Source organism: Dermacentor andersoni, chromosome 1, assembly GCF_023375885.2.
Source record: "Dermacentor andersoni chromosome 1, qqDerAnde1_hic_scaffold, whole genome shotgun sequence".
Lineage (NCBI taxonomy): Eukaryota > Metazoa > Arthropoda > Arachnida > Ixodida > Ixodidae > Dermacentor > Dermacentor andersoni.
The window spans coordinates 49,143,950-49,168,386 of NC_092814.1; the positions used below are offsets into that span (position 1 = coordinate 49,143,950).

The 24,437-nt window shown below is 39.9% G+C and overlaps 1 protein-coding gene across 2 annotated transcripts in view; it reads left to right on the top strand.

The window, feature by feature from the left end:
* The window catches only part of htt (huntingtin), a 165,590-nt gene that overhangs the window by 69,480 nt on the left and 71,673 nt on the right, over nucleotides 1–24,437 (top strand). For both annotated transcript variants that reach the window (XM_055061449.2, XM_055061450.2), the window contains 8 exons: nucleotides 4,224–4,409; nucleotides 8,903–9,108; nucleotides 11,705–11,828; nucleotides 11,892–12,061; nucleotides 12,143–12,291; nucleotides 15,761–15,897; nucleotides 20,642–20,758; nucleotides 24,157–24,279. In XM_055061449.2, coding sequence (XP_054917424.1) covers nucleotides 4,224–4,409; nucleotides 8,903–9,108; nucleotides 11,705–11,828; nucleotides 11,892–12,061; nucleotides 12,143–12,291; nucleotides 15,761–15,897; nucleotides 20,642–20,758; nucleotides 24,157–24,279 — 1,212 coding nt within the window. The remainder of the gene's footprint in view (nucleotides 1–4,223; nucleotides 4,410–8,902; nucleotides 9,109–11,704; nucleotides 11,829–11,891; nucleotides 12,062–12,142; nucleotides 12,292–15,760; nucleotides 15,898–20,641; nucleotides 20,759–24,156; nucleotides 24,280–24,437) is intronic.

Genomic DNA, 24,437 nt, shown 5'->3' on the forward strand with positions numbered 1-24,437 from the left:
GACCTTTCGCATACCAGCAAGGGGAAAAAAGCACCAACCACCAAACAAAGGACGAGATTCATCACTTGGCCATGTTGTGCCAGTATGAAAAATATGGTGCCCGTTTGTGCTCATGGCCTCGCGGGTATGCTCCCAAACACATCAGCAGCCAGTTTTAAAAGATAAATGCTAACTGGAAGGGACTCATGAGTGCCTCTGTGGAGGTAAAAGAAATGTATGTAGTCTTGGTGTCATTGCACTGTGTCATCATGAATGAATATCACAAATGACATCCTGGTGATATTGGCCTCGGGATTTTTAAACAAATAATAGGGCTGCCTAAAATTGGCTGGCCGTGAAGACAACAATGATGATGCACATGTATACATGGTATTAGGGCGATAGCAGTTACTAGCACTAGGCATCATCTGTGTTGAAGCTTTGTCTCAACACTATCTCTATTACATGTGCCAGTGTTTTTGCTTTGGTAATTATTCTTCACGTTTTTTTAGGGATTCTCTTCATAAATTATTTACTGACAAGGTGCTATCTACCAGGGCTGCTCTAGAAAACTGTAAGGTAACTTTTACAACTGGAAAAAAAAAAGAAACCTTGACTTTAGGAAATTTACAATTGAACGTTTCTGCTGCTAGTACAATTTTGTCATGTCAAGATTTGACTGTATATTAATGGTCTTATGTTATTAGGATGTCATTAATTGTCACAGTGGCTCAGTGACTTTGGCATTATGCAGCTGAGTAGAAGTCATTGGTTGGATTCACAGTGATGGTGGCCACATTTTTGTGTAAGCAGAACACAAGAAATGCTTTATACTGTGCTTTAGGTGCATGTTAAAGAACCACAGGTGGTCAAAATTAATCCAAAGCACTCCACTACTGTCTCTCTCATAACTCACTCTGCAGTTTTGGGTTAAAACACGTTGGCAGGCTAGTTGGTTTGAATCCATGATCACTGTCTGTGTATCTGTTTCTTTCTAAGTCCTCGTTCAGTCGTGCTTACACACTTTATCATAGCAGTTTTGGCACATTTAAACCAAAAGATAATCCTGAGTGAATCAGTTTGGATTGAAAAGTCTCCTCAAGTAACTCTACTTTCATTGATTTTGCAGTAATGGGTTTATTAGTAGAATAAATAATGACAGCTGAAGATTTTTTTTCCCCACCGAGACCCCAAGGCCGATACGTCAGTGTGACATCACAGATTGCAAAATAATTTTTTGCATTTTGGCCATTGTGGTTCAGTAAAAGGTTTTCAAACTTTCAATTTTAGTCTCTGGTTCTTTCGGCATACAATGCTGCCCATTTTTACCGATAGAAGGTTAACTAGGCCCCAGCAGACGGCTTCAAAACCCATCACGTTACAGCGAGCTGGTGCGGGAATTTCATGGCAGCGATGCCACCCATCTTTTGTTCTTGCATATTTTCTGGCTTACCAAGTATCTTCTCGCAATAAGAGTGGCTTTTTTGCTATTGTGGAAGGGTAATTTATAGGAGTGTGTGAATATCAAAATTTTCAAATACTAATCAAGTATGATAGCTTCGAATATTGAATCATACATCAAATAATGATATGCACATGCATTTATTAGCAAGTTTGGTTGTTTTAACATGTTGGAACATTGCAACTACATTGTCAGTGGTAAATGAAGTTGTCAATGGACAGACTAGTAAGCCGTTACACTAAAAAATTCTGTATTTCACTGAACTTGAAAAATTGGGTAATTTACACTAGCTGTCTGTTCTCACCAACCTGTGCCTTATTGTACAGCTATAATGCCCATAAACACGGAGGCATTTGACACTGTGCCAGCCATCACTCATCGTATTCACTGTGAAGCAATAAGCTCACATTTAGAGGTGGTGCAACCCACCACCCTGTTCCAAAGGGGACGCTCAAAGCATCCATCCATGAGCAAGGCAAAAGCTGCGCTCACACTCAACCAATGTGAGGTGGTACTGTACAGTTTGCTATGGCTGTTGCTTAGAAAAGAATTCCAAAAACATTGTCTTTTCTTTTTCCTGTGTTTTGTGCCACATGCAAGTAGCACTTATGCAGCACAGCTTGTACAGCAAGCCCCTTCTGTTCATTTCATTCAGTGTGAGACATCTCATCGAATCACTGTTGTCGGAGTATTGTTATCGGTGTGTTGCATTTGCAAGAATATAGCGCAACCACCAATATAATGCCAGGCGTACGAGAAGAGTGCATGAAAACATTTTTTCAATTGTAACTTCAGCATGTGTAATGCATCCAAACTCGTTTATAATAGCGCCTTTTAGCATATCGTGATAGCGCAGAGCATCGTGGTATGTAATGCCCAATGTGGAACAACCATCACCTGTGAGATCTATAGTACAAGTGCCTGGACTCACTCAGGCGTGTATTGTGGTAGCAAATTAGCCATTGCTCTATCCTGAAATGTTGTAATAGGCATGCGATACGCTGCACAGAGGCACAACATGGGCATGCGGTGGGTAGCTGGTATATTTGCATAGTGAGGTCATATATTGACCATATTGGCTTAATGAGGGCACCACTGCTGGACCTATACTCCCAAAAAGAGTGTTCTTATTGCAGTTGAGTTCTTTTGTGTAGTCGCCCCTGTCCCCTTTCGTTGCACTTGGTACACCATCGCTGTTCTCAAACCTGTGCCTCCTTAGAGGGTGGCTTTCCCAACAAGCTTAGACGTCTAGTGGCTCAGTGCACTTTACATGCAAAATTTTGCCAGCAGCACAAAATCATCACAAAATTCATCACAAAACCAGACACATATTCTTACATTAGTTAGTGGCAAATGCTAGGGACCGAGTTTGCTGAGAACCCACGTGCTGTTGTGTGACCCCTGTATCAGTGTCATCTACTCTGTATTGAGCAGTCTTGAGCACTTGAGTATACCTCTTAGCTTCCAATGTATACTGCCAGTTTATTGTGAAATTGAATATACAATGACAGGATTGCTGGACCACTTGCTCGAAACATGCCATATCTATTGTAATTGATCAATATGCAACCATTCAGCATAAAACTTATGCAGAAAGGTCATTTCAAATATCAACCAACATGTTAGTTTGATTCTAACATGTCTCCCCTATTATAGTTCCTATAAAATGCTTATTAATGTCTTTATGCAGTTGTTGGCAATGTCATATTGTCATGCTCTCCCAAAACTATGGTGACCTTCCTATTTTAATATGCCACACTGATAAGAGAGTGTTAAATCATGAGCAAAACCATGTCACAGAATTCACATAGCCAACAGTAATGGAGGTGCATTTAATGACAGTGAGCTTTAGCTTGGCGAATTCACATCTGGCTCAGTTACCCAAAGACAACCATACATGCTGCTCTTGCTGGGCACATAGATCACTACTTATGTAGAGCCTGTCTGTTGCAGTACACAAAGGGCTCAGTACAGTCAAACCCAGATATATCGAACCCAGATATAAAGAATTATTGTGTAGAACGAACAGCTGTAAAACACCCTTGAAAATTTTCAGATAATATTTCATTTTTTATATCAAATTACCTATATATCAAACTTCTTTGTGATCTCCTTCAGATTTGATTTATCTGGCTTCAACTGTATATCCAGGTCAACTAATGGACTTCTTGCTGAGCTATAGTTAGTGCATGATTTATAACAACAAAGCTGGCACAAAGAAAGGAAATGAACCAAGTATAGACATCTCTTCTTATCTCACTCTCTTTACTTTGTTGCATTCCTTTGTTTGTTGCAGTTTTCTCATTAAGTAATTATAAACCAAGTCAACCACATGTGGCAGTTAAGAAGTAAAAGCAAACCTATTTTTTGTCATTTTCATTGTGCACGTGTTAGCAAAACTATATACCGTGGCTGAATTTAAACTACACTTAAATAAAAGAGAGATGATGTTCGGTTCAGTCCAGAACCCAACATCTGCTGGTAACTGCTCTTCATGCAACACATCAAAAATCACTAAGCTGACATCATAATTTAACAGTGACATTCATGTTGTAACCAGAACACCTCCATGTACAGTTAAACCAAGTCATTTGGCTTAAGATAGCCGAAAGGATAGGTTGACAGATTAGTCATACAGTGTACAGGGCTCGTCTTAAAGTAATGTATACTGCATGTGGCCAGTGTTTGGGAACAAACACATAGTAAGTGAAGCAACAAATAAGCCACCTTCTACTGGAACGAGTGTACTATTTGCAAAAAGAGCTGAAACTCTTGTCCACAGGTGTCTCTTGATGCTGGCAGCAGTGAGAAGTTTTTGGGCCTGCTGAAAGCAGTCCTAATCACTATGGGTCAGATTCTGGAAGTGGCCCAGCTCCAGGATTTAAATCGGCATGTGGAAGAGCTGCTGGGCTACTTGCGCCTATCCATGACCATCGAGCCTCTCACAACTGTGCAGTGTGTCCGGCAGGTCAGTTCTTTATTCCCCACTTTTATTTTTTGCATGCAACATCCTATGGGCAATGGAAAAAGTGGTACAGTGAAATGTTGAGTAAAACAAAATTATTTATACAAAACAAAGGTCAAAATCAATAAGTAGGGCTTGACTAAAATATAAAAGAAGGTTACAAAAACAAATTTAGCAAATGTATGCAATCTCTTAGCAGGCATGCATCGAAAACAGTGTAAGAGTAAATGCCTAAAGCCCACAAATTTTTACAAACAATATTTAACGTATGCTGGAGTCTTCTTGGAGATCACTCATGTGTACAGGTGACTAGACGAAGACTGCTAGAAGCTGTGAAAGGGCTGGTTGCTGACACACTCGCTCATACACAAATATCTTAAGCTTAGGACTCACTCGGACTCGGATTCATTAATAACGTATTTAGCCCGGCTCACTTGAACTCAGGCTCACAAAAATCAGACACCACCAGTATCACTTGGACTCAAACTTGTCAAGATCAAACTCTTGGAGGCTCACTCACTCTCATGGGCTCACTCCGGTTCACTCAATAACCCATAATACAGCTGGACTAGTGAGTGTGTCACCATCTAGCCCAGCAGCATCTATTTAAACTATGTAGATGAAACAACGTAAGTGTCTGTGCCTGAGAACTATGCCACAGAGAAGCCTAGGCACCCTAGGCATAGTGAGCTCACTCAATGCCAACCACTTTCTTTTCATTTCATTTCATTTCATTTCCCTCAAGGCCTGTGAAGGCTTTACAGATAGGAGTGGGTTACAAGTAAATTCAAACAGTAAGTCTTACAAGAGAGAAATATACAACATTAAAATACAATTTGACAAATAATTCAGTAGAAATACAATGAGCAATTACAAAAGCAATTCCAAAGAAGGACAAGATATACAAGCACATTAAACAGCATTCTAGCAAGTTATGTTGGTTAAGGCGTCACGAAACAAAAGATTATGACTGATGGATACAATGTTTGCGGGAAGGTGGTTCCAAGAGCGCGGTTAGCATTGTTCACTATATTAGTAATGTGAGTTGCCCAGGTAAGGTCATATGTAATATGAATTCCTAAGTACTTGTACGAAGTTACCTGTTCTAAAGGAAGGTAATTTAAATAGTATACCTGAGAGACTTTAGGTGTCCTAGATACATGCATAGCTTTACACTTGTTAACATTTAATTCCATTAGCCATAAACTGCACCAGTTAGATATTATATCAAGGTCCGATTGAAGACGGTTAGTATCACAATCCGTAGTTATTTCTCTAAAGATAGCACAATCATCCGTGAAGAGATGAACGTTAGAAGTTACTTGTGAAGGAACGTCGTTAATATATATTAAGAGGAAGCTTTAGCTCGGGCCCAACTCCAGCGCGGCCTATTCAGATACATGTAAAAACGCAAAAACTTTTTTGTGAGATAACCCCTGGACCGATTTTGATGAAATTTGTTGCATTTGAGAGAGAAAGTTAAATTATAGTGACTGTTGGAAGCGGAATTTTTATTTAGGGCTTGAATTTTGTTAAAAAAATTTTCAAAAATTGAGAAGCTTGAAAAAAATAGAAGCACGAAGTTTACCAACTAATAGCTCTGCAACAAGAACAGATATCGCGGTTCTGTAAACGGCATCCATTAGATCATTTAAAGCGGACAAATTTGATATGTCATTTTACATTTTACATGAATTTGTTACGTTGTTTACGAGGGTTCTGCAAAAGTTGTAATTACATATTGATAAATTTTTTGAGATTCATGTGTAAGATGTCAAATTTGTCCGCTTTAGATGTGCTATCAGATGCAATTCACAGAATTGCGATATCATTTTTTCTTGCTGAGTTACGGAGTTGTAAACTTGATAGTTTCGTTTTCTGAAAATTTGCTATTTTTGCCAATTTTTTATAAAAAATTGACGACCTAAATTGAAAATTTGAAACCAACAGTCACTAGATTTTAAGTTTTTCTTTTAAATACAACAAACCCCGTCAAATTTGGTGCAGTGGTTGCTGAGAAAAACGAATTCTCCTTTTACATGTATTTAGATAGGAGCACCCGAGCTAAAGCTTCCTCTTAAGAACACCAAAGGACCATGAACCAATCCTTGGGGCACTCCGGAAGCAACAGAGCACACCGGTGAATTGCAACCATTAGCAGTAACGTATTGTGAGCGATGAACAAGAAAACATCCGATCCATTTTAAAAGATGAGCATCAATATTCATATGGGTTACTTTGTGGACTAGAAGTTTGTGACAGACTTTATCGAATGCTTCTGAGAAGTCTAAAAATATGCAGTCGGCGCATGATGAACAATCAAGAATTCGATGCAACTGATGAGTGAAGGATATGAGTTCAGTCTTTCATGAGTATGATTTCCTAAAGCCATGTTGTGCAGGTGAAAAAAATGTGTTACCTTCAAGAAAGTCGACGAGGTTTGTGAGTACAATGTGTTCCAGCAGTTTGCAGCACGTGCTGGTAAGTGAGATGGGGCAATAGTTAGTTGCTATGTTCTTGTTACCAGATTTGTGGAGCGGAACCTCCTTCCCGACCTTCCACTGATAAGGCAAAGCGCCTGTGTTGAGCGATTGTTGAAAAATTTTGGTTAGTATAATAGAACTGTATGCGGAAGTGTTTTTTAGGAACTTAGTGTTAATTGAGTGTGGAAGTTGCCTGTATATCTCTGCTAAACTTCACTCAAGCAGGCATACACAATTTAATTTATAATCTGGCACCTTACGTCTAAAACTTGTATTAGTTGACACAAGTCCTTTATTTGCGTCTGCTCACTCGGACTTATTCTAATGGACCTTGCTTGCTTATACACAGTCACATTCACCTTTCATCATGTGGACACTTCTGTCTCACTTATGTACTCACTCAAAACTCAGCAGCTCAAATTCGTGGATTCAGAAACCATTGCAATCAAATGTGATTCAGACTTCCTAAACTCACTCAGGCTCACAGAACCTCCACTTCACTGATACCCTTGGTGGCTCAGACTCATGTCCACTTCAACTCACCTCATCTCGCTCAGTATAAGACTTTTTTTTAGTACACTTCAACTCGCATTCACATCCCCTGGGACTTACTCAGGCTCACTCGGGCTTAGGCTCACAGGTGGCTCTAATTCTGAGTGATTTGACTCATGAGTGAGTTCACCAACCTATGATCTAAACATAGAAGGATACAGTGAAGCGGGGATAAATTCTTAATAGCTGGCACTGTATGAAACATTTATACATAATTAATCACTGGCCGTTATTTGCAAAAGCTTCTGGAGGGTCATGTAGCATTGGATGGGTGGCACCAGGTGAAGATTTGCTATGATCAGTCTAAAAGGATGGAAGAGGTTGCTTGGAAAATAATAATGTGCAATGTTGTATACTCTTGTGTAAGGGCCACACCTCAAAATTTAGGTCAGTATTTAAGAACAAATTATCTATGAATGGGCTAGATGCTTTTTTTTTTGTAAGCATGCACGGACTGCATTGTCTCCATGTGTTCTTGGCACAGTGCATAAAGGCGTATTGCGCAGCATATCCAGCTCCTCTTCAGTATGTTTATTGTTTTTGTAGTTGATAGTCAGCAGGAGGCTCGTTGACTTACATATGTATTGCCATAAAATTCACATTCTGATGTCGCATAGCTTTGTCCTTTCACGCTTTCTAGCTGTGTGTATGCATTCGTGCAGCGGGAAAATCCAGATCGAAATTTATGGATAAAGTGTGGCCCTTACACAAGATTCTACCTATATAAATAATGTTTCTCTCTCTTACACAAAAATACACAGTATTCATAAGTTGGTAAAGCTGTTAAATTCAGATGGCATATTGAACATGAAGTAGTTAAGTAAATGGCCTCAGGTGTCACTCGAAATTACCTTGATGGAGCGGTGGCAGCAGTTTTCTGTTTTAGTGCTGAGCTAATTAATTTTATTCCAACTTTGTTAGCAATGTGTTAGTAGAGAATAAATGCTGGAACGTCTATGTGAAAACAATTTCATCAAAGGAACTAAGCTTTTAGTGCCCACACATGCATTGTTATTAATAGCATGCAGCAGCTTCTAAAACTGACAAGCATCACATGTCAACTTGCTCTCTCTCTCTCTCTCTCTCTCATTATGATTCTTTTTTGTTTTATTTTATTTATTTATTTATTTATTTATTTATTTTTTCTATTTCTGTATACCTGTGTTAATGTCAGTGACTTCTGAGTGCTCATCATGCCTGAGTGACACGTAATCCTTTCTGCTATTGTTTTGTGCTCCATTTTACACCTAATATTCCTCATTTTAGTGTGGGCCCCTTTATCTGGCCGTCAGTTTCCTCGTCCTTTCTTTAATCACCTTGCACTGCATTGACAATGTAAGTGCAGTATACTTGCAGAGCTTACATCACTAATGTTTTTTGCACAGCATTCGTATCATGCTCTGCATACTGCGCACAACCATGGAGTTGCTTTGTTTACCATTCTCTGGTTGCACTGCGCAGCTTCTCAAGGCTTTGTTTGGCACTAATCTGACCAGCTTGTGGGAGGGATGTACAAACAATGACTCGCTGAGCACCAACCTGTCAGGGCCCTCAACCGGCCTCTATCACAACTGCTGCTCCTACCCATATGCCTGCCTATCGAAACTGCTGGCCACCTACAGTTCAAGATCTCCACTTCTGACTGCAGATGCAACAACTTTAGGAAGGTGAGAAAGGCTGTACAAGATGGCATGCACCAACTGTGTGCAGCAGCATATACACTTCTTTCAGCTAGGCAGCACCTGCTGCTGCATGCTGTGCACAAAATCCATGCACCATATGTACTGTACACGTTTGTTCAGTAGGGGTGTGCGAATATTCGAAAATTTTCAATAATATCAAAAATTATATTTTTAATATTTGTATACGAGTTAAAAACTAGGTATTCAAAAATTTCTGAATATCTGGTTGTATACGAATATTCAACACAAATCGAATATATTGCTGGCTGTGTGGGAGCAAACACGGTTCCTAGCGTTTGTTTTTATCTAATCTAGGAATATGTGTCTGATTTTGTGATAATTTCATGCTGCGGGCAAAATTTCAGCTGTAAAGCATGCTTAGCCATTGGACGCCTAAGCTGTGCGGGAAAGCCAGCCTCTCAGTTGCAAGGGGCATGGGTTAGCGGACACCGCGAGGGCGCACTCTTTGGCAGCGCCACCCCCAATCTGAGCTTATTGCTTGACAGCAGATGCGATGAGTGACGGCTGGCACTGGGTCAAATTCCTTTGAGTTTACGGGCATTTCATGTATAATGAGGCACAGGTTGGCGAGAACAGACAGCTAGTGCGGATTATTCAATTTTCCAAGTTAACATGTGCCAAATGCAGCCTTATCGTATAACGGCTTACTAGTCTAATTTTTACCATTCACAATGTAATTGCAATGTTCCAGCATGTTAAACTAACCAAAGTTGCTCATAAATACATGTGCATATCATTATTCAATATTCAAAGCTAAGTATGCACATTCAATGCTTATTTGAAAATTTTGGTATTCACACCCCCCTGTTGTTCAGTGAACTCATGTTGCTCCCACACCAGCTGCAACTTGTGCAGGTGTTACCAACTCAAACTCAATTCACAATTCAACTGAAGACCTCTCAATTTTTTTTTTTTTTTTTCGTCACGTGACCTCACATGCGGTGTGATGTTCAAGACTATGTAAGAGGCCCACAAATGGAATAAGAGACCATACAATTCGATTGCTGTTAAAACATTTTGTACAAGGTGCTAACTAGCAAAAGGTAAACTAAAAAAAACTGAAAAAATGAAAATATGCTGCACAGACATAGGCCCCTTTGTTTGCTTGGTCTTGGCATCTGTAAAAAAATGACAGAAAATTGCAAGAACAATTCAGTGATTTCTGTAACTAAACTTGTCGAAGTGAAATGGTAGCTGCTGTACAGGAGAAGTAGGAGAAACTAGTAAAAGAAATTGATGGGAGGACGTAATAGCACCAATGCCATGCATGTTTTTGTTGCCAGCGCTTAAATATTTGGCTCCTGACATTTCACGTAAGAACCATCTTGAAGATCAACGCAACGGGACAGCACAACAGAAAAGAAGACAAACACAGGTGCAAACTAACAACTGATTTTATTGAAGCCAGACCCACAGGTATATTATCCACAAGCTACGCAGGCGCATCGTTACAAGGAAAAATGGGATTCGTAGAATAGGAAGTGATTAAACTAGGTGCAAAAGGAATTTCATTTCTGCACTGTACAGTGGAATTGATGTTTCACTTACACAATCCTGACCAGCTCTTCTGATAAAAGATGCCTCTAACGTTTCACGAGGAGAAATGAAATTTGGGCCTGGTTCAATCACTTCCTGTTCAACGAATCCCATTTTTCCTTGTAACGGTGCGCCTGCACAGCTTGTGGATATATATACCTGTGGGTCTGGCTTCAATAAAATCAGTTGTTAGTTTGCACCTGTGTTCGTCTTACTTTCTATTGTGCCGCTGCATTGCACTGCTTTTCAAGATGGTCCTCATATCAAAACACCAACTAGCCCAGCATTCAACTCCTGACATTTCATTGAGTCTTAGTTAATAGTGTACGTTGTCACTGCATAGTGTGGTTTTCTCATGGTTCCTCAATTTAGTACCTACCACAGTGACTCGGTAGCTGCAGCATAGTGCTACTGAGCATTAGGTCATTTGCTGAATTTCCAGCTGTGGAAGCCTCACTCTTGTGAAGGCCAGATGCACAAACAGCCATGTGGTGACATTTTGTGCGCATTTAAGAACCCCAAGTAGTTGAAATTAATCTGGATCCCTCTACTATTACGTTTTTTATAGCTTCAGGTGCATCTCTGAGACAGTGTTGCTAATTTAAAAAAAAAAACAGTTTTAAGTTTCGCAAGTGCCCTCTTTTTTTCTTATCCCAAACAATTTTGCAGGAATGAGTGCACTAGATATTGAGTAAGTGACTTCCTACATTGGGCTTTATATGTAGACACACATAATTTGCCAGCCTGCATAGACTTGTGTTACACAACTCCAGTTGGGGTTTGCAGCACTAGGATCAGACTTTATGGGCAGTGGGTTATTGAGCCTGCGCTCTGTTACCACCTTTACCATCAATTTCTTTTTGTTTGCTTGTTTCTGAACTTTTATCAGAATTCCCAAGTCTGCATTGCATTACAGAACTTTGCATGGAATGTGAAACTTGTATGTGAATTGCATTGATATCAGTATTAGGCGTTGTAGGTACTTCAAATGAATGCAAAAATGGAGTACTATTGTGCTGTGCAGCTGGTTAAGCTGGATGAGGCGAGGCTGTGAAAAGAAGATCTCCGCCTTGCTGAAACCCAGCAACAAGAGAGGCAAGGCAGTACTGGCAGCACACATTCGCCTTTTTGAACCTGTGGTCCTTCAGGTGAGTGCAGTTGCTTGCTGGATGTTTAGACCCATGATCTTATACTGATACCTTCCTGCGCAGGCACTCAAACAGTACACAGTATCGAGCAGCTCCCATCTTCAGGCTAGTGTTCTCGACTTGTTGGCTCAACTGGTGCACCTCAGAGTCAACTACTGCCTGCTGGACTCGGATCAGATATTTATAGGCTTTGTCATCAAACAGTTTGAATTCATCGAGGAAGGCCAGATCCAGTATGTTTGCATTTAAGCACTCTTTTTTGTGTGAATCGTTTGTGCTTGGAACTGACCATATTTCTTGGGACTTCATCGCAGAAATGCTGAAGTGCTCATTCCACAAATCTTCTACTTCTTGGTACTGCTGTCGTATGAGCGCTACCATTCCAAGCCTGTCATCAGTATGCCTGAAATCATACAGCTATGTGATCGCCTGATGGCCAGTGGTCAGCCACCTGACAGATACGGTAAGGCTGAACAATTGCAAGGAATGCCTGATTGAATGAAAAAACAAAAATTGCATTCAACATTCCACGGATGCAGTTCCTTTATTATTATAATATACATGTATTTTCTTTTTTTCTGAGTAATGTGCATGCTGAAAAACCAATACTTCGGTATTGAAAGCATATTAAAGAACTAGTTAAAGCACAACATGCTAGCATTTTAGCCTCTTATGCCAAAAAAATATGTAGCATTCTCAAGTTTTCATGTTAGTGATGCACATAACATGACATTGTACTACATGTAGTAGTAGGTACTGGCATTTAAAGAGGTTATGCACATGAAGTGTGGATACCAAGAGAGAGTGACAAACCAAATGCATCTGTTTGTGTTTGGACACCCGTGTAGGCAAATGGTCATCCAGAAGGTGCCCAACGGGCACTACAGCTGTCACATGTGTCTAGACGTCCTTTTAAGAGGAAGGTTTAGCTCGGGGCCAACTAAGATTTCCCTATTCAAGTACATGTGAAATACAGAGATCCTCTAACTAAACAACTACTGAACCAATTTTGAATGAAGTTTGTTACATTTCTCTCCTTTTTTCTTTCTTTCTTTCTTAAACATACTGAAGCACAAAAGGGCTATTGCAGGAGTGGGTACAAGTCAAAAGTACAAAAGTAAACATGTCAACAGAAACACAATTTGAGTTTATACAGAAAATAGAGATATGTTAATAGGCTGCATTGCCAGCTAGTGCAGAAAAAAATTTATTTGATGGGAGGGAATGCATATTACCAGGTAAAGAATTCCATAGGTCAACATTATGTGGGAAAAAATTGTATTTAAATGTGTTAGTGTGAACAAAAACCAGTTGCAATTTAAGTTCATGATAACCGCAGGTTGAAGTCTGTTTAACAACAGATAAGTATTCACTATTTGAATAGCTGACATGGAGAGTTAAAGGGTAACTCCGGCGATTTTTCACTGTCTACTGACCTTAATCCAGTTTTGAATATACATTTTCTTTTGCACTCCGATTGTCTGTGCCAAAGATATGACTACAAGTCATTTAGTTTTCTTGAAAACAAATTTTAAAGATTGCCTGCGTGTTCCCAACTCATGCCCATGAATGTACGACTTTTTACTGGCCACCCTATGTTGTGAGGTCTACACCACCACTTCACTGATAAATAACGAAGCTGGCTCCTTTTTCTACGAAATGACAACTGACAATCATTGTTTAGACAGACGTGATGACCGGTGCTTCTCTTCGTCTTGCCACAGCACAGTTGAGCTTGAGGCTCATCAGCTGCTTCGCACGGTGGCGGCGGGGGGTCAAAAGCAAATGGCAATCCTTCAGCACTCATATTGTCACCCAATTCATTACTGAGATTGCCGCTGTATAGTTTGAAAGAGCTGGAAAAGGTCCTTGTGTCGTCAGAAGACATTGTCAGCTTCGCTTTTTTGGTGTTAGCACCACGTGTACAGCGTGTTTAGCACACATTCTGCGTGTTTACATTACAGTAGTGTACTATCTGACGTCATCAACTCATCATAGACGTCACATGAAGCAGTTATACATTTTGGTACGTCACTTACTGGTTATTTAAAATTTTTGATTAGTTTCTAAACAAAGTGAACCATCCTACCGGGGACAGCACTGGCAATGTCATTTGAAAATGACAATATCCTAATATAGTTATAGAAATGCCGGGCTTGCCCTTTAATGATATGGTACATATATTTCAGTAATAAATTTCATGACGGACAGAAAATGGTCATAAGTTTAATGAAGGAAGAGCAAATGACGGGGAGAAGTACCTATTGTATCTGCAGCTGTAAAGCGCACAGCTTCATTTTTGTGCCTCCTCAAGTGCTGAACACGTGCAAGGAAATCCTGATTGAAGTAAAAATGGGAATTGCAACATTTGAGAAAGAAAGCTTAATTCTGTCGACTGTTGAAAGCCAAATTGTTATTTAGGGCCATATACTTTTCAAGATACTGCCAAAAATTAAAAAGTAAAAAAATTAAAGTGTAAAGTCTACAAATCTGTTACTCTACGTTAAAAATGCATGACAGTTCTGTGAACTGTATCTGTTAAAGCATCTGAAGTAGATAAATGTTAGAGTGTGCAAGTTTACAATTGACGTCAAATTGTTAAATGTTTACGAGGGTGTTTCCAAAGGCCCTTCTCCCAAATTAGTGGTATAATTCAGAGCAATGTTTATTACATCAATTTTGTCTGCTTTAGGTGTCATAATAGGTGCAGCTTTATAGAATTGTGATATCATTTTTCATTGCTGAGTTTGAGTTGTAAACTTGGTGCTCCAATTTTTCCAAATTTCCTGATTTTCAAGAATATTTCATGAGAAGAAAACCTGATGGCCTAAATAAAAAACCAGCTGCTGGCAGTGCACAGATTTTAACCTTTCTTTAAATACAATAAACCTCCTCAGATTTGGTACAGTGACGTCCAAGCAAAATTTCTCCATTTCCATGTATTTAGATGGAGCCCCAGAGATAAAGCTTCCTTTTAAGTGGGATTTGCATTATTAATTGGGGCACAAACTAGTTCCGCAATCTTGTTTTTAAGTAGGGATGCACAAATATCAAATTTTTTAAATACGAATCGAATATGAATACTTAGCCGCGAATGTTGAACAATGATATGCACTTACATTTATTAGCAAGTTGGGCTAGTTTGTTATTTTGGAACATTGCGATTACATTGTCAATGTTAAAAAACTAGACTAGTAATCCGTTATACCATAACATTGTGCATTTGGCTCATTTCCACTAGCTGTCCTCGCCAGCCTGTGCCTTATTATACCGCATCAAATGCCCGTAAAATCGGAGGCATTTGACCCTATGCCAGTAGTCACTTATCGCACTTACCGTCAAGCAATAAGCTGCGAATTCTGGGTGGTGCTGCAAAAAAAATTAAATAAGAAAGAAACAATAATGCACCCTAGCTGTTTGCAAACCTGTGCCCCTTGCGACTGAGAGGCTGGCGTTCCTTGCAAAGTTTAGATGTTTAGTGGCTAAGTGTGCTTTACAGGCAAAATTTTGCTAGCAGCACGAAATCGTCGCAAAATTAAGCACAGTATCGCCCCTATATTCTTAGATTAGATAGAAACAAGTGCTAAGAACCATGTTTGCTCCCGCACAGCCAGCGATATATTTGATTGGATTCGAATATGCATATCCAACTGAATATTCGAACATTTTCGAATGTATATTGTTCAAATCGAATACTACTATTAAAATATAATATTCAAGCGTTTCGAATATTCGCACACTCCTAAGTATGCACAGCTGGTCTTATCTCTTTGCCGCTTCCAGTATATGCCGTCAACACATTCAGTAACATCTGTTCTGTCATGGGATGGTGTTGTTGGTATAACTTCCCACACATTGCTTTCTTTACTCCACAAAAGACTGTGTGGAGTTGCATAGTGTTCAGTGAATAATTCTTGGCCCTCTGTTTTCAGTAATTCCAGCATTACAGGCTATTGTGGAGGACCTGTTCTTGCTACCCAGTGCAAATAGAACAGATTCACGCAAGGAGCTGGAGACTCAGCGAGAAGTCGTTGTTTCTGTTTTGCTGCGGCTTATTCAGTACCCTGAGGTGAGTGGCCATATGTGTTACATTGGATTCGTAGTGTCTGTAGTGTTCATCTGTCAAGGGATGGAAGGATTGTTTTTCTGATATTACATATTAACATTGCTTGGAGCCCACATGTAGGATGCCTTGACTAATGTGCACTGGGCTTTAAAATTTTCTGGGCAAGAATAAGGTGCATTTTGTTAGCTGTGGTGTTTCAAATCTGCCACTATTTTTCATATAAACAAGACAGAAGTTCATAGAAAGATGATGGCACGAAGTGACCAGCAGGTCAAACAAGGAATGTCGCCTAAGCCAATGTTCCGACAAGGGGACTTGTCTTTGCCAAGGCAGCAACTGCTTTCCTTAGCAGCATTTTTATGTATGCGTAGCTCACTTTCCCCCACCTTCATTGGTGGAAAAGTATGTAGAGTAGGGTGAGTGAAGTCGAAGTTCTCAAAGGTGGAGGGAGGGTTGTGTCAGCAAGCGAAATAAGGAGGGGAAGGGTAGGGTTGCCAGTTTTACCAAGAAGTAGGGGTTACAAAAACAGAAAAAGAAACAAAATCTACACGTGTAAGCAGGCACTGTTGATCTCGTTGGTCTAGTTTTTCCAAAAAAGGAAGTAAAAACACAGTTGAAAAACGAGTCAAAACATTTGCTCCAGGGACATCCCTTGTTCGACTGCTATTGATTTTTCACATGTGTGTATATATATATATAGAGAGAGAGAGAGAACAGATATATATATATATATATATATATATATATATATGAAGAGAAAAGTGTATAACAGCTATGTCTTACCAGTACTCACGTACAGGGCAGAAACCTGGAGGCTTACGAAAAGGGTTCTACTTAAATTGACGACGCAACAACCTATGGAAAGAAGAATGATAGGTGTAATGTTAAGGGATAAGAAAAGATCAGATTGGGTGAAGGAACAAACGCGAGTTAATGACATCTTAGTTGAAATCAAAAAAAAAGAAATGGGGCATGGGCAGGACATGTAATGAGGAGGGAAGATAATCGATGGTCATTAAGGGTTACGGACTGGATTCCAAGGGAAAGGAAGCATAGCAGGGGGCGGCACAAAGAGGTAGACGGATGAGATTAAGAAGTTTGCAGGGACAACATGGCCACAATTAGTACATGACCTGGGTAGTTGGAGAAGTATAGGAGAGGCCTTTGCCCTGCAGTGGGCGTAACCTGGCTGGTGATGATGATGATATATATATATATATATATATATATATATATATATATATATATATATATATATATATATATATGAGCATGTTCAGATAAGAACGGTAATCGAGGTCCCATGACCATTTTTTGTTTTCAATGAAATTTTTATATGTGATGGGTAAATGTGTCCACACAAAGGAATGAACCTTATTCTTGCAAGAAACTTCGTAGTTTTCTCGAAAAAAAATCGTACGTCACAAGAGGTGGAGAATGTCGTTTTTGCCACTTCGCAAAGTTGCAAGCTTGGAGCCTCACTGCCTGCACAATAAATATTTTCCGCACATAAGTATTTTTTCGTTACCTCTTCGCAACTTGTACTATACAAACAAATAAAAAAACATTTTCTTCCTGTGTCAATCTTCTAAATAAAAAATCGCAAACTTCGCTTCCGGAGCTATGCAGTGCAAGAAAGGCACTTTTCAGGGCAGCCTCAGGGCAAGATGCGTAAAGATCTCCACACTGAATCTTTTTCTCAGTATTTTCCAGCTACTTTTACACACTTTAGGCAAGTTTTGTAGCTCTACACTTGACAGATATTTTTCAATATGGCCTCAAAATTGGCCGAAGTTCAAAAACGTCAAAAAAGTGACAACTTGACTTCGATTTTAAAAAATACATCATCGAATTTCATTTAAAATTTGCCTGAATAATCCTTAATAATCAATAATTATAAGGCACAAAAAAGGTGTTGCGTTATATTGTTTTAAAGTGTGAAAATAAGTACAAAACAGACTTCATGATTTCAATCCGCTCAGCTCAGTATTCAGCTCAGTATTCCCTCTTAGGATGCACAATCGTGGGAAGCTGGATTTAGTATTGGTTTTTTGTGGTTAAATTTTAAACGCTACAGTTGCTGAGTTCATAAGTATAATTTGTAAGTGTTTTTTTTTCTTTTACAATCAGAGGTCCAAAGCTCCTATTCGCTTTCGTACTCTTCTAACAGTGGGACTTAAATTACTGTAAGTATATTTTAGCACATTATTTTGGAGTGACCTGTGGTTAGTGGTAGTTTATGCAAACATTTAATGCACCCATCACTACTTTCAAGATGCCTTTAACGAGCTGCCGCCGCTCCAGGGATGAACCGCGCTTGGCAGCTGCTCCTATAGCTATATAACGCCCGGTGCGACCCTGAATTTCATAGTACCATGTGTGCTGCCACCACACCGAGGCTTTAGATGCCGCTATCATCTTTCCATCGCAACGCACCGAACGCCTGGCAGTTATGCCTCAGCCTTCTACCTTCGACCGAGACAGCCCCGATGAGGGGATGTTGTTCGGATCTCGAGTTTCGCGTGTCGTTTTGCAGGCCTGGTAGACGGTGGGGTTGTTTTCTGTACTCACGTGCTTTCTCTGCGCTGACAAGCATACTTGGTATCTCACTCTCAGCTCGTACGCCAGACCGAACCAGCGTCAGTGTCGACGGCGGGCAGCCCGTGTTAAAAATCCATCCATCTGTCCATCTCTTTTTTTTTTTTTGGAAAAGCAGCCTTGGGCCCTGCATCCGTCACCTGCTCTTCTGTCCCACGATAATCTTCGGAAGCAGTGAGCTTTTGCATTCATGAAGAGATTTCCGCGGCGAACGTTTTGTGCTGACTACTCAAAAAGGCACAAACAGAGAATTGAAAAAGGATGTAATTTTCGCAGTGGAAAGACACTAAATGTCGCTGCTCTCAAAAAAGTCCTACATCTCGAAGAAGCTTTCCGAGTACGAGAAAGCGACTTCATCTGTCAGAATTGTTACCGTCGGTTCAAGGAAGACATAGATAATATGCAAACATCGAGCATCACACCGCAACTTGCGGAAGCCTGCAAGTGAGGTCATACAAACAGCCAGCGGCTTCGTGGACGCAATTCAAGGAACGCTAAAGAACATCACCATTCTGGAGCTCCCACAGAGGGAGCTTGCAGACTTTCGCAAAATGAAGAAGGAAGAATGGAAAACGGCAAAGAAAGTGCCTGGAGTTCAGACGCTCCACATGTGGAAGTACATTCAATCAAATGAAGGCAGTGCATCCTACGTGGCCTCCACCGCTGCTTCGGAATGGAAGAGACTGTGATCTGGTTTGTGCTTCGGGCTGGACAATATACTGTGCGCATACCGAAGTCAACTGCTGCCGTTTATTTCTTGTTACGATTTTCTGAATTGCAATCTGCACATAAAGCGGCATACCATTTGTAAATTGCGTCCCGATTGAAACTCCTGCTGATGAACCTTGCAGATGAATTGTCCCTCTCAGAAGATGCCGTTTTGTCTCCTGACAGTGCCCTGTAGAACCATTGAACACAGAGGTAAACAGATGCAGGTACGGAAACGTCAGCTTCAGAAACACAATAATATTAATTTTTATATATAAAAAATTTTCTAAGCATCGAGAAATGATCTAATATTTTTAAAGAATCGATTACATACCAACGTAACTTAGGATGATAAATTAGAGAATATGAAAAACGTTTGACCGCCACCAGCCAGTTCTTGAGACATCAGGTGAAACAGCGAATTTATTCCCATTTTGACACATTAAGAACGTCGCTAACAAGCGAGTAGAAGCTCTACAAATATTGAGGATGGGTCGGATATTGTGGTAAATAAAGTTTAACCAAGAAATTTCTGACAGTTACTATTTCTAAGAGCAGTAATAAGCAACTCTAGATAACAAAACATGAACTCAATTTTGTATTTATTTTCATACTGTAAAACAATATAATGCAACACATTTTTTGTGCCTTATAATTATCAAGTATTGAGGATTATTCAGGCAAATTTTAATGAAATTCGATGATGTTATTTTTTTAAATCCAAGTCAAAGTTGTCACTTTTTTTACGTTTTTGAACTTCGGCCAATTTTGAGGCCATATTGAAAAATATCTGTGAAGTGTAGAGCTACAAAGCTTGCCTAAAGTGAGTAAAAGTAGCTGGAAAATACTTAGAAAAAGATTCAGTGTGGAGATCTTTACGCATCTTGCCATGAGGCTGCCCTGAGAAATGCCTTTTTTGCACCGCATAGCTACGGAAGCGAAGTTTGCGATTTTTTATTTAGAAGATTGACGCAGTAAGAAAATGTTTTTTTATTTGTTCATATAGTACAAGTTGCGAAGAGGTAATGAAAAAATACTTATGTGTGGAAAAAATTTATTGTGCATGCAGTGAGGCTCCAAACTTGCAACTTTGCGAAGTGGCAAAAACGACATTCTCCACCTCTTGTGACATACAATTTTTTTTTCGAGAAAACTACGAAGTTTCTTGCAAAACTAAGGTATATATATATATATATATATATATATATATATATATATGCTTGATGACTCAGATCGATTTTCTGAGTCCTTAAAAATAAATTCATTGTGCATGTTTTGATCTGAAAGTTGTAAATAGCCTTGGAGACATAAAATTCAGTTGTTTGCAACACCTTACCTTTCACAGAACTTTGTGTTTAAAAAAGAAGAGGAGTAAGATGGATCTTCTACATTTTATTCATCTTTCTGATTTTTCTGATTTTCTGACTGCTGGTCCCTGTAGGTATTGGAGCTCCTCTTGGCAGTGGTTCACCACAGCTACCAGGAAGGAGAGGACAGGTGGAAGAAGTTTTCTAGGCAGCTCATTGACGTCATCTTACCACTGATGTCGCGCACACAGGTGCTGCGCCCTTTTGTTTCCTGAACATGCGCAAAAGTCTCTTTCTACCTAAAAATTTGAATGATTTGATTTAGCCCCGAACCCAAGTAATTCTGTAAATAGCAGGGGTGGGAAAACATTCGAAGTTTAGATTGCGAATGGAATATTCCACACTATTCGTATTCGAAAAGGAACTATTTTTAGGGTGCCTACCAACTGGGAAAACCGGGAATTATCAGGGATTTTGAATAGTCTGGAAAAACACAGGGAACACTGAGGGAATTTGTGCTTCAGTCAGGAAAAATCAGCTGTCATTTTATTTAAAGGGAACGAAAGTCGCTCTACTGCTGGCTCAAGTAAAAGAGAGGAATCGTAATGTATTGTCTTTGATGCTGTGTCGTCAGCTGGAGGAGTTGCCAGTGTACAGTGAACGACTGATTTTCCAAACGCCCGAATTTTTTGAAATGTCCAAATTATGTGAACGGCTTCGCAGCAGCACCACATGCCTCATAGAGTCAGTGTATAAGAACGTCTGTAATTCCAGACGCAAGAACCCTTCGCTGTCCGATTTTCTGGACTTTTTGCCGCGACTGCTGGTCCGAAGTGGCATTAATCAAAGCCAACACCACCGTTTTGATTATCTCGCCTTCTCGAACCAGTGCTGTCGCACGCAGATCCGCTGGCAGCCGTAGTCACCACTGTGGCAACGCTGGGCTTAGCTGCTTCAACGTTCGCTATTAAGTTTCTTGCCATTCGGTGCTGTGTTTTTCATTGAAAGAATTCCCCACTGTAAGTGATGGCACCGACTCCGCCTCTGTAATCCTTGTGATTGGCTTCGAAGCTTAGAAAGCATGGCCCGTCGCATAGGGCCGGTTTCCAAAAGCAGCTTCGCCTCGGCACAGCAGTGTTACACGGTGAAGCGTACGTGAAGTATTGCGGTGAAGCTTAACAAGCGTGAGAAGGATCAATTGTCACAGGACACAGTATGTATTCCTTAATTATACACATGTGCACCCACGATCTGCTGTCACAGTACAAGCACTGATATGCCTAAGAAGTGTACTGGCAGGCTTTCAGAGCATTTTCGGACGGGCCTGTGAGGATTTGAGCCCTTAAGGGCAATAAAAGACATGCATTTATTTTTTTGGACTGCCCAATTTTATTTTTCGGATGTTTTCATGGCCCCTAGGGAGTATGAAAAATCAGACGTTGACTGTACAAGTGACCAAGAGGATGCTTCAAATGGTCCGTGGGGTGAACGCGCGGCGGAACGAGGACACTAACTGAAATGACCATTGCATTGAGAAATGATGGCGAAAGGGACTGTGCTGCCTTTTCTTTGAAGGAGCTTGAGCTCAAAAAGCAAAGTGTTGGGTTACACAAAGATGCAGGTGACCCTCATCCAAACCAAAATAAACTCATGAAAGCAGTAAAACACAATACGGAGGCATTGTGCGTGGGCTAAGAGTATGTGAGGACAGTTTAGGTTGACTTTCCAACTGCTGAGGAAATCTCACTTGTGACAAAGTTCGGCCCTAATACTAATGATCTTGCTATCACTTGATAGAAATAGCTCATTTCGGAAATATTTGCTTCTATATACATCTCTTTTTATCGTATCTGAAAATCTTTGACTCGATTTACAATGGGCTTTATCATTTTTCTTTTTCGAAGCTATTTTATTTGTTGTGCATTTTGTTATCCCTTACCTTCTATATTGAATAAGGTAAACACTACTCCTTACTATTCAAACTGGATTAAGTTGTTTCCTTGTTTTTTAAAATGCTTACTTGAGAGTGACAACATAGGGCGGCGTGGTGTCAGCCTGTCTTTGACATAAAATAAAGTTCTGTCTCACTCAGGGAAAACCTGCAACACTCGGGGAATTTGAAAATGTCAACTTGGTAGACACACCCTGTATTTGGTATATCCCAATATTACAAAGTAACTAAATATTTTGCAACAACTGACGATTAAAGTCTTGTTACTGTTCTCTGTCTAGTAAACGGTGTATTGTAAATTATCAGAAATGAGACAAAAAAAAAGTTTTGCAAGTAATGCAGAAACAAAGTGGGTAATACAAGCTTTGTTTTTGTTTTTTGCAGCGGAAGCCTACATGACAACCTGTAATTTTTGCTTGTACATAGTCTGACATTTAGTGTTTTTGGCAGTCTAGTCATGTAGCAGTTTTATATATTACACTACGTACATCCAGTGATGTAGCTTTAAATGTAGTGATGTAGTGCTTTAGTGTAAAGAACTGTGCTAATTTTCTAATAAATAAGCAACCGATTACTGCTTCTTAAACATAAAAACAAGTCAGAATTGTTTGAACACACTCACAAAAAACATCGCTGACCTGCTGGTAAATGTGGGAAATACTTACTTGTTTTTTGTCTTGTATAATTAATTGAAAATTAGTACAGTTCTTTGCAATGCACTTCCTTTAAAATGAGAATGAAGGAACCATTAAAATCTATTTTGTATTATTAGATATCACTTATTCAGTATAACAGGGGCGCTATAACGTAAAACTATTCCAAACATTTCTATTCCAATTCTGCAATCAGCCCTCCACGATTGGTCAAACATTTTTTTTTTTACCACCCCCACTTCACCTCTCTGTCATGTGACGTCACGAAAACCGCGATAGCTCCCCATCTGATGTGACGTACACACACAGATTATGCATGGTTTGAGCGAACAAAAGAAAAACAGTTATTTCTGATTCGTTCTGCCAACTTTTCATTGCTGAGGATCTTTTTTAGCGTAGTTCTTAAGCTTCCGTTGCATGCCGCCGCGATTTTTGACCAGCCACCGCAAGCTAAGTAAGGGAAAGCGGACCAATCGCTGGCGCCGGCACTACCCTCTTCATCCAGTTATCGATTTTCAGTGCAGTGGCTCGGCCCCATCGAATCCCTCTCCACTCGAGCATGCTCCTCGCCTCTTGTCAGCCAATTAGATAAAACAAGCCGCTCAGTGTAGACAATGGTATTCATTTTTCAAGCAAACAAAAGTAACCTCTTATGAATGAGGAGAGCGTTTGATTGGTCTGTTCAGACAACCCTGCGGGTGACCGCCCGAAGCTTGCGTCGGCGGTTACGCAAATTTGACGTCAGGAGATTGGAATAAAAACATATTGGAATAGTTTTACCTTATAGGGCCCCAGAAGTGCACATGGTCTAATATCGAAATGGTCAAAATTAAAGAATGGTCTCCAACAAGTTACAGTGTTCTTATCCAAGCTCATCTGAAATGGATTTTACTGTGGCTTGCATATTCAGATCCTCTGGATAAGCACAGTGCTGTGCACAGACAGCCGGAGTATCAGCAATGCTTGTGCCAAAAAAGAGAGAAAAAAAGGAATTGGTGCCATATGCTTTTGTAACCTGTATGCCATAACTGTTTGTCATTTTCAGGTCCACTTAGATACCAGGCATTCACTCAGTGTCTTGCAGAGGCTGTTTGATGCTGTGTCACCAAGTGTATTCCGGCCCGTTGACATTTTGCTCAAAGCTCTCTTTGTTTGCCCCACAGATCCAGTGAGTAGCATTCATCCATTGTCAACAAATTTCTTTCTGTTTTTGCTTTAATATATATATTTTTTTCAGTGGCATAGCTAAAGTGAGTTAGTATATCCACCAGCATTTAGAGGATGCCAAATTAGTGGTTGTACAGAGTTTGTGACAAAGTGTAGCTT